This window comes from Antrostomus carolinensis, unplaced genomic scaffold (genome assembly GCF_000700745.2).
Source record: "Antrostomus carolinensis isolate BGI_N321 unplaced genomic scaffold, ASM70074v2 scaffold19083, whole genome shotgun sequence".
Lineage (NCBI taxonomy): Eukaryota > Metazoa > Chordata > Aves > Caprimulgiformes > Caprimulgidae > Antrostomus > Antrostomus carolinensis.
In genome coordinates, this window is record NW_010306045.1 from 3,646 (window position 1) to 13,705 (window position 10,060).

Consider the following 10,060-nt stretch of genomic DNA (forward strand, 5'->3'; position numbering starts at 1 on the left):
TGCAGATCAGTGGGAACTCCCGAGCAGCAACGGGACGTGCTTTGCGATCTCCCTTCGTAGGCAGTGGTCTCGTTGAATCAGACCAGTCTGCAGCTGCGGGTTGTGTGACCTAATCTTAATGGATGTGCTTTTTTTTTTTTTGATTATCCAGGACGTGACCTCCACGAAAGGAAACGAGTTTGAAGATTACTGTTTGAAACGGGAGTTGCTGATGGGAATTTTTGAAATGGGCTGGGAAAAACCATCTCCTATTCAGGTTGTTTGCAAACAGACTACTTACTAGCAGCACTTAATTTTTGTAAACTTATTGAAAATTCTTATTCCTGCTTAAATGTTGGATTCTCACGTCATGATTTGGGAAACCTGTGGTTGTGGATGGTAGAACTTGGTGGCACTTTGGGGAAGGCGCTTTGGGAGAATTTCTAATACCTGTCTAAATCACTAGGTCATGCAGTGGGTGACTTAGAGATGGGAGCGAGTTACGCTTTAGAGAAGTTAATTTGGATTTTCCTTCTGGAGGCGTTAGCGTCTCAACCCTCTGTTCAGGAACTTCCTGGCCATGAGTGGTCCCAGCGAGAACAGAGGTGTTCTGTAAATTTTCTGGAAAACCGAGTTACCCTGGGCTGCATGCCTTTTGTTGTCACAAAGGTGCCTGCAGCTTTAGCACACCGGCTTGGCTTTTTTTATGACAAACATCTGGAAGGGGCCTAGTGGAGATGATGGGAGAGAGATGGATATGCTAGCAAGTTTACTTTTCTCTCCCCCCATTTTGCTTTTGCTTTGAAGGCTTGTTCTCTTATGAACTGTTGATGTGTAAGCCTCAAGGGAGCGGGGAGGTCGACCCCTCTTTTAAATGCTCTTTGGAGGATTATCATTGACACAGCTCTGCCACTTCACAGCACAAGAAAGCTGTGGCTTTTGGGTAATTTAGACAGACTAGCTTTAAAACAGATTCTAACCTCCTGCCTTTCCAAGAGGCTGAGGGTTCTTCAGACATTGCTGTGAAAGACAGTAAAGTGAAAAATACTCATGGCCTGTGTTTGAACAGCTGAAGTTTCAGAAGGAAAGCCTGCTGGTTTTATGAGAGGTGTATCACAGGAGTGTGCAGTTCTGAATTACATGGGCTGAGGTGATTCTGATGTTAAGATACAGGTGGGGATCTCCTCCCTTAGGAGGAGTCTGCTAGTGACTGTTTTTGTCTCTTCACTTTTTTTTTTCCCTAACTGTTCACTTTCTTTCCTAACGTGTCAGTACGAGTTTACTGCTCCTGTGGTACCTGATCCCTGGTTCTCTCTCAGCAGGCAAGATAAGGACTTTGAAGTGGGATATGGGGAGCGGAGCTGTTGCTTTGTTGGGGAGCTCTTTACTGATAGGTTTAACTCCTTCCTGTTGTGAGTCTGCGATGCTTGCTGTTGTGAGATGTTCTGTAGATGAAACAGTGGGATTTCACATGGTTCTGTTAGCCAGGAGGGTTAAATTTGGGCAGCCTCTTCAGCGAGCGTGGCTTGTGGTTGCTCATGCGCTGTCTGTCTTTGCATTTCAGGAGGAGAGCATCCCCATTGCTTTATCTGGTAGGGATATCTTGGCTAGAGCGAAAAACGGAACAGGCAAGAGTGGAGCCTACCTCATTCCTTTACTTGAACGGCTAGACTTAAAGAAGGACAATATACAAGGTCAGTTGAGATGGATCTCGCTTAGCTGCAGCCAGGGAAACTGCAGAAAGAATCAAAGAAAGTTATTGGGGGGTGGTGGAACTTTAAAAGTCCCGTGGTTGCATTCAAAAACTTGAGGTGGGAGGTGTTTTCTGGTCTTTACCATCCTGCCCTGGAAAGTGGATTTGGAGTAACAAGCAAGCGTGCTGGCCAGGGGACTTGCACAGAGGGAACGTCAAGGGATGGAGAACCCTTGCATGGAATTTGCCTTGTCGTGAGCAGTTTCTAGCTCTTGTTCAGGATATCCAGCCTGGAACTCCAAAACCATATCAGTCTAGCTTTCATGAAGTCTCTGTCTCCTCTCAGGATTAGTGTTTCAGATCCAGTGTGTTCCTAGTAACTCACACCACCGCCTTTAACTTTCAGCAATGGTGATCGTTCCCACCCGTGAACTAGCCCTGCAGGTCAGTCAAATCTGTATCCAAGTCAGCAAACACATGGGAGGTGCCAAAGTGATGGCAACAACCGGAGGAACCAATTTGCGGGACGACATAATGAGACTTGATGATACAGGTCAGAGCCCTTCTGCTGCACGGCGCTGGCTGTTTGTTCCTGGCTTTTGGTGGGATGGTGGGATTTCTGCTGCTTGTTCTTGTTTGCCTGTTACAGAACAGGTTGTAGTCTCGTTCGCTGCTTGTGTGCTGTCCTTACTCTCTCTGCCTGTTGGTGTGAAACACGGCTGTGAATGCCAGAAATGTTGTTTTAGCCGCCTTGACCGTTGTTTTTGCTCTTCTAACCTTACAGTGCATGTGGTGATAGCTACCCCTGGGAGAATTCTCGATCTCATCAAGAAAGGAGTAGCGAAAGTCGAGCATGTCCAGATGATAGTATTGGATGAGGCAAGTTGCTCATGTTAAACATTCTTGGGATTTTCACACTGAGTTAAAGTGATGACGTGTCTCAGTGAGTCTCCTCGTTATGCACAGTGACAAGTCAAACTTTGCTTGGCGATGCTATAAGGTTGTAGCTCATCCGTTCCTCAGTAGTTTTGAGGAGGTGTTTTGGCAGAAGGATTTTTTTCTGCCATCACTCTTTTAAGAAAACAACCTAGGAAGGTCTTCCTTTCCTGTCTTCTCTGCTGTTCCTGAAGAACAGAGCAACCCTCCCTTCTGAAATGAAGGAGTGTGTTTTGTTAGGTTGCAGGTTTTAATGAGTGAACTGTGCTTACTGCATAATTGTACATAAAACTGATTTATGAACATCCAATAGCATACAGGCTTCTGAGTGAGAGGGTGAGAAAATAGTCGTGTGAAAGCTCTTAGATGACTCTGATAGGGACCATCGTAATTGTTTTCAGTTTAGATTGCATTCTTTTTCCTGACTTTGTTTAAATCAAAGTGCTGAAAAGCAAGAGATAGTCAGCTCCCTTTTACTGCTGAATCCCAGCTCCAGCAGCTAAATCACACATCTTTTGGAGCGTGGTCTGTGCTCGAAGGGTGATGGTGGCATTGCAAGGGCAGGGAGGATGCTCCTCATGGTTTGGTTTGGTCCTTTCCCACCCCCCTCAAAGTGGTAGTACCAGAAGACTGAAATCTTGCCCCATTAATTTAACTTACTGTTTATTTCTTCTGTTGATACAGGCAGATAAGTTGCTGTCTCAAGATTTTGTTCAAATAATGGAAGACATTATTCTCACGCTACCTAAAAACAGACAGATTTTGCTCTACTCAGCCACTTTCCCTTTGAGCGTCCAGAAGTTCATGGTGAGCACAGACGTGTTCGTGTACGTGCGATGGTGGCCATGTTGCGCGTGAAGCGTGCGAGTGAGTGGCGTGTAGCTGTCAGCCCTCGTTTTTTTTAATGCATCCAGACTTGACTGGTTAAATCAGCCTAAATCTGGGGCAGAACTTTGGAAATAGTTTTTGACCCACAGTAGTGTTAATGGGAAAGCTAGGTATGCACAGTGCTTACCTACAAGGATCTGTTTTCTACTTGGCATGTTGGTTACATGCCATCTGTGCTGATTTCATAGAATCACAGAATCATAGAATGGTTGGGGTTGGAAGGGACCTTAAAGATCATCCAGTCCCACCCCCCCTGCCAGCAGCAGGGACACCTTCCACTAGACCGGGTTGCTCAAAGCCTCATCCAGCCTGGCCGAGAACACTTCCAGGGGGGGGACTTCCACAACTTCCTTGGGCAACCTGTTCCAGTGTCTGACCACCCTCACAGTGAAGAACTTCTTCCTCATATCTCATCTAAACCTCCCCTCTTTCAGTTTAAACCCATTTCCCCTTGTCTTGTCATTAGTTGCCCTTATGAAAAGTCCTTCCCCAGCTTTCTTGTAGCCCCTTCAGGTACTGGGAGGCCGCTATAAGATCTCCCCGGAGCCTTCTCTTTTCCAGGCTGAACAGCCACAACTCCTTCAGTTGCTTCCAGAGGGTGCTCCTGTTTGGCCTGCTCGGTTGCCTTGGGTGTATAATTGATCCTTTGGGGAAATTTTACCCACCCTGTCTGTTCTGTGCAGAGCGAGTGGCTGGGTAGCGCATCCTTGCCATGGAGGATGTTCAGTGTGCCAGAGGGTGGGGAGTACTGGGATCGTTTTCCATGTAGCTATGCCTGCTTCATTCTTATCTTTATTTTTCAGAATTCCCATTTGCAGAAACCCTATGAGATAAATCTGATGGAGGAGCTGACTTTGAAGGGAGTTACCCAGTACTATGCCTACGTAACCGAGCGTCAGAAAGTACACTGCCTCAATACGCTGTTTTCCAGGGTAAGCAGTAGGGCTGGCTCAAGAACGTGCAGCAGCTTTTTTCCTTTCAGAACCAAGAATAAGACTGAGGGTGGCCAAGGGGGCTTAGCGCCGCTTTTTCCTTGTCAGAATGTGCTCCTGAGCTAAGGCCAAAATAGCATGCTCCTTGACCCACACCTTTGTGTTACAGAGCTTTGTTGCTCTTTCCTCTCTTGTACAGAAATACATAATGTGTAAATTATCAGTAGCACAACTCCTTTGCTTTCTTTCTGGAAGGGATTTAGACTTCTGTCTTGGATCAGTTGTTAGTAAAATGCTGCGTTTACTGAGTACGCTACTTGTATGTTCAGCTCCAGATTAACCAGTCGATCATTTTCTGCAACTCCTCCCAACGGGTTGAATTGCTAGCCAAAAAGATCTCCCAGCTGGGCTATTCCTGCTTCTATATCCATGCTAAAATGAGGCAGGTGAGTATGAAGTCTACAACGGTTTGAAGTCTGATTTTTTTTTTTCCTTTCTTGTATGCTTCTCATCACTCGGTAGATGGTCCTTGTGGCAAAATGCAAGTATGTTTGTGCACAAGCCTTGAACTTGTGCGTTCCTGCTGTTAATTTCACTCTTTAATGCTGATATTACATCATCTTTGCGTGGCCCAAAGTGACTTGTTTGTGAGAGGAGACTATTCACAGATCATCCTCTGGTCCCAGCCCTAATTCTGACTCGGTAGTGAAAAATACTCCAAACTGCAAAATGAAGTTACTGCTGACTTCTGTTTTTAAGGGAATGACTGAAACACACATTGAATCTGGCAGGGGGTTAGGGGAAGACAAAATAGCAGTTTAACTTCCTCATGTGCCTTTCACTGTAACTTAAGATGCTCCCCTTCTGAGCTGGCTTTGATGCAACTGTAGGAGGCTTTAAAACACAGTCAGTCAGGTGTCTGTGTCTGAAAGTGGTACTGAGGGCCGCTCTGATAAGTTCTTTAGAATATGTGGCCAAGAAGCGCTAAAAAAATACGTACTAGCACCGTTGTTTGACTCAACTGGTCTCTAATGATGAGGCAGAAGAATTTACATGACTGAAGTTCACTGCTTGTACCTTGAATATGCCTGAAAGTCACAGCTATTTGTTTGGTGGGGTTTTCATTTGCTTGTTTGTTTAATTTAATTTTTTCCATGTGTTTCCAGGAGCACCGCAATCGTGTGTTCCACGATTTCCGAAATGGTTTATGCCGCAATCTTGTTTGCACTGGTAAGAGATCCTAAATGTTTTCCTGTTTCTCAAGGTTCTGATAGCAAAGTGGCTTAGCCATTAGCTCAGCTCTAATAGATCTCTTGAGTTGTCATAAACCAAAGCGATAGGTTTTGGTAAGATCATAGAATCATAGAATGGTTTGGGTTGGAAGGGACCTTAAAGCTCATCCAGTCCCACCCCCCCTGCCAGCAGCAGGGACACCTTCCACTAGACCAGGTTGCTCAAAGCCTCATCCAGCCTGGCCTTCAACACTTCCAGGGAGGGGGCATCCACAACTTCCTTGGGCAACCTGTTCCAGTGTCTGACCACCCTCACAGTGAAGAACTTCTTCCTCATATCTCATCTAAACCTCCCCTCTTTCAGTTTAAACCCATTTCCCCTTGTTTTGTCATTAAGTGCCCTTATGAAAAGTCCCTCCCCAGCTTTCTTGTAGCCCCTTCAGGTACTGGGAGGCCGCTATAAGATCTCCCCGGAGCCTTCTCTTCTCCAGGCTGAACAGCCCCAACTCTCTCAGCCTGTCTTCATAGGAGAGGTGCTCCAGCATCATTGATGCCTTCGTCGAGCCTGCATCTAGCAGGGTGCAGCTCTCCTTTAGGCCTGGAGATCTTTGTCGTACGTGACAAACAAACCATGAGGGTTTAGCACCTTGCTAACAAATCAGGTTGCTGTTGTGTTTTCTGCACCAGTCATGGTTTCTGTTTGTTTTCACACGCGAGTGCTCTCTGTGCTGTTGGGCCCTGAGCTTGACGAAATACTGATAGAACTGTGGCTCGGATCACCTGACTGAGCTTTGCTCAGCTATTCTAAACGTGCTTCTAGTTTTGATTCCCTGTCGTTTTGTGTTCTGCAACGGAATTGTATGTGAACTGTCCCTTTGATACAAGGGAAGCTTGTATTTGGAAACTAGTGCAAGCCAACGTTAATCGTTGTTAATCTTTCCATCCTACATGCTGTCAGCATTTGATCTCGTTGCAATTAACTTCCTTCATGACCTGGGGTTGTCTTTCAGATCTGTTTACCCGAGGTATTGATATCCAAGCTGTGAATGTGGTGATAAACTTTGATTTCCCAAAGCTGGCGGAGACTTACCTCCATCGCATTGGCAGATCAGGTGAGAGGAGAAACGTTTTCTAGGCGCAACTTTGCTGAAGACTTCAATGTTTCTTAGGCTTGGATTGGCTTCTGTTTGTTTTATTACTTTATCAGAGAATTATTTTAGGTAGCTTTGATTTTTCTGACAGATTTATTTGTGGGTATCATCTCAAATGGTTATGCTCACAAATACCTGAATAAAGGGCTGTTCTCTTGAAACTGGCCTGACCAGCCTAATGGGGGGTTGGGGAACCCAATGTATTTTGCTTTCGTGTCAGCAGACTTAACTGATGCTCCTGTTTGCACTTTGGGAGAATTCTATCCTGAAAACTCAGCTTCTGTGGTGTCTAAAGCGCAGTTTTCTTCTGCTTTTGCTCCAAGGGATGTTTCTGGTGCCTGGAAATCAGCAAAATACACACCCTTAAGAAAGGCGGTAAAGAAAGGAACTTAGAGTACTGGAACTTTGTAGTTCAGGCCTGTTGAACTCAGTTATTGAAGGAAGGCTGGATGTGCATAATGCAGTAGTGGGAGACTTTGCTGGTAACTAGTGAGGAGGTTTGGTCAGAGCATTTTGAACCTCCTGGGTTTTCTTATTCATACAGCAGTATAAAGCTCCATACCAGTAACTGATGTGAAAGTCGTAGAGACCTGTGACAGGCTCTGGATTTGCTTTTATCATCGGAGGGCGAGCGATGTTAATAACTCCACAGCCTGCAGACTTTTTCACTCAGTCTTCTATTGCTTCATTTTTTAAAATTTATTTTTTTTTCTTTTAAAACTTTTGTCAAGGTCGCTTTGGTCATCTTGGCCTGGCCATCAACTTGATCACCTATGATGATCGATTCAACCTGAAAAGTATTGAGGAGCAATTGGGAACTGAAATTAAACCCATACCGAGCAACATTGACAAGAGCCTGTATGTGGCAGAATACCACAGTGAACCTGTAGAAGATGAGAAACAGTAAACACGTGCGTATATAAATGCCTTCCTGCGTAGAGAAGTTGTGTTGGGCGAAAGAAGAGCTGATGTGTGAATGTTTCCACAGGGGAAGAGGGAAACTAATGTGCTGAAGAGGCTCTGAGTGTGAAAACAAGGGTTTGAAATAAAGCATCAGTGCAAGGAATTCAGTGGATGTCCTGAAGCTGGGAGGCGAGGATGAGTCATTTTTAGTTCTTTTAATGGACGTGTGACCATATGCTAAAAAGAACAAAACCAGGGGAAAAGGGAGAGCTGGGAATGGTGTTTGGGGAGGAAACAAGGAATTTGTCCTGTAGCTAAAATGAGAAAGCGGTGAGGGGCAGAGAGGATGGCAGTCCTCAAAAAGGTGAGGAGATAAAACTGATAGCTTTGAGAAGAGAGCACCGACAGAAGAGCTGAAGCACCTCACCAGTTAGAAGGACCAGGTTTGAGCTAAAGTTGCTCCGTTTTGCATCCTTTGGTTCCTAGAACTCCAGCAAAGTGAACCGCGTAGGTGGCCAAGCTGTAATTCCCCTGTGCTGCCACGGGAGGTCGCCAGCACAGCTGGAAAAGGAAATGAGGATTGACTGTTTCTGGTCAGTCTGGGGGAAAAACTACTGCGTGGAGTCCTTTTGTAAGAAGAAAACTCACCCGGGATTGCAGTCAAGCAAAGTAGCTACAGGATGATGTTTGACCTGGTTTTAGTTAAGGTGCTATATTGTGCAAGGTCAGACACCGTACAGTTTGGGTTGGAAATTGTTCTTTTGTGTACTCTTCTCAGAGATCATGTAGTTGAAAGAGAGTCCCTGTGAAGCTGCTGAAGTTCTGCTTGGGTGACTCCCCCCCCGGCAAAAAAAAAAGGGCCATAGAGGCAGAGCACATGACAGTGTTAAAATGAACCTGTGTCCCCTCTGTGAAATGGTTCAAGGATAGCCCCAGTCAGTCATGCCAAGCTGACCTGCAGCCTCTGCTTTTCTGCCTCAGCTTTCTCCGTGTTTTAGAAATAAATTTAAAAAAACCCCAGGTGTTGAACTTGGAAAAGGCTCTTGGGTGGTAGCTTCCTTAAAGGACATGCTGTGACCTTGCCTGAGAACCGTTTGCCTCTCCCTAAAGGCCAAGGAACCAGCAGGTAGTCACGCTCCGTAGGTATAGTGGGGCGTTAGCAGCACCTCTTTCTGCGAAGCCGTGGTTGAGGTGGAGCTGTTCCGAATGCCCTTTGCCTTTCCAGAGCTGTTACCTAGTCAGTGTGATTCATTACTGAGGTTCTGGCTTTGCACAGAATTGATTTAATTGTGGCTGTTGTGTTTCTTTTTTTGTGCTTTGCTTTGTTTCAGGCTTTGATTACACACACCAGAAGGTGAAGCCCTTTGATCCAGATCTGTGACACATCGTTTCTTTGGGGATACCCTTCTCTTTGTGGGTTTTTCTTCGTCTTTTCATTTCGGAACTATGAAGACTAAAGAGCTCGGCGTTTTTTTTTCTTTTTAAATTTGGCAGCAAGGAAGAAAGAAGATAAAAGGAGGAAAGTCTGTTTGTTTTTCCACTTGTTTGCACTGTGTGCTGATTGAACATTAGTTGCACTAACTGCTGGTTTTAAATTTATTTTTTTTTTTTTTTCCTTTGGGTGGGAGGGGCAGCAAGGGAAGAAAGAAGAGAAACCCTGGAAAGAGAAGAATCTTGCTGAACACGAGCTTGTCTGCTATTTCAAATTCTTCAACCGTCGACTGAGTGCATTTCAACTTCTCCCTGGTTACTCATCTGTTTTTAAGCTAAAGAGCTTGTTACTTATTCGTGCAAAGTGCCTTATGCTATGAGACCATTCAGAATATCACCTTTCCGACACAGCCCAAGGAATCAACGCCCGTTTTTGGTTTCAGGTCAAAGTTCCCCTCTCTTCCCCTCTCCTCCTCCCCAAGTACTCAAGCCCAGGGCTGGGAGGTGAAGCGTATTGGTAGTACTACTTTTTTCTTCAACTTTTTTTTTTTTTTTTCCTTTTTTTTAATTGGAGGAGTTGATATGCATCTGCAGTTCACCCACACTGTAAATACCTGTATTTAAAACAAAACCAACTTCAAATCTGGGCTGATTAGGTGCAGCATCGGAGCTCCAGAAGGAAAGAGTAGCCTGTCATCCTTTGCAGGAGCCATAAGAAAAGCCCTATGCTCTAGCAGAACACTAAGGACTGGTTTCCATAAGAGTCTCCATTAGTAGTTACAGCACTTGATACGTAGACTTGTTTCAGAGCCATGGCCCTCTTTCCTCTGGTGCGGTGTGTCCCATAGAAAATCAGATGTGTATATTGTACAAACTTTGTAAATATTTTTTTTTCTTTTTCTTTTCTGTTTGGGT

The 10,060-nt window shown here is 45.0% G+C and overlaps 1 protein-coding gene across 1 annotated transcript in view; it reads left to right on the top strand.

Annotated features, from left to right (window-relative positions):
• The window catches only part of DDX6 (DEAD-box helicase 6), a 10,067-nt gene extending 2,208 nt beyond the window's left edge, over window positions 1-7,859 (top strand). The window contains exons 3-12 of the mRNA XM_010165000.1: window positions 152-256; window positions 1,544-1,673; window positions 2,079-2,225; window positions 2,457-2,551; window positions 3,293-3,415; window positions 4,300-4,428; window positions 4,758-4,874; window positions 5,595-5,658; window positions 6,671-6,772; window positions 7,543-7,859. Coding sequence (XP_010163302.1) covers window positions 152-256; window positions 1,544-1,673; window positions 2,079-2,225; window positions 2,457-2,551; window positions 3,293-3,415; window positions 4,300-4,428; window positions 4,758-4,874; window positions 5,595-5,658; window positions 6,671-6,772; window positions 7,543-7,718 — 1,188 coding nt within the window. The 3' untranslated portion in view covers window positions 7,719-7,859. The remainder of the gene's footprint in view (window positions 1-151; window positions 257-1,543; window positions 1,674-2,078; window positions 2,226-2,456; window positions 2,552-3,292; window positions 3,416-4,299; window positions 4,429-4,757; window positions 4,875-5,594; window positions 5,659-6,670; window positions 6,773-7,542) is intronic.
• Window positions 7,860-10,060: the final 2,201 nt, after the last annotated feature.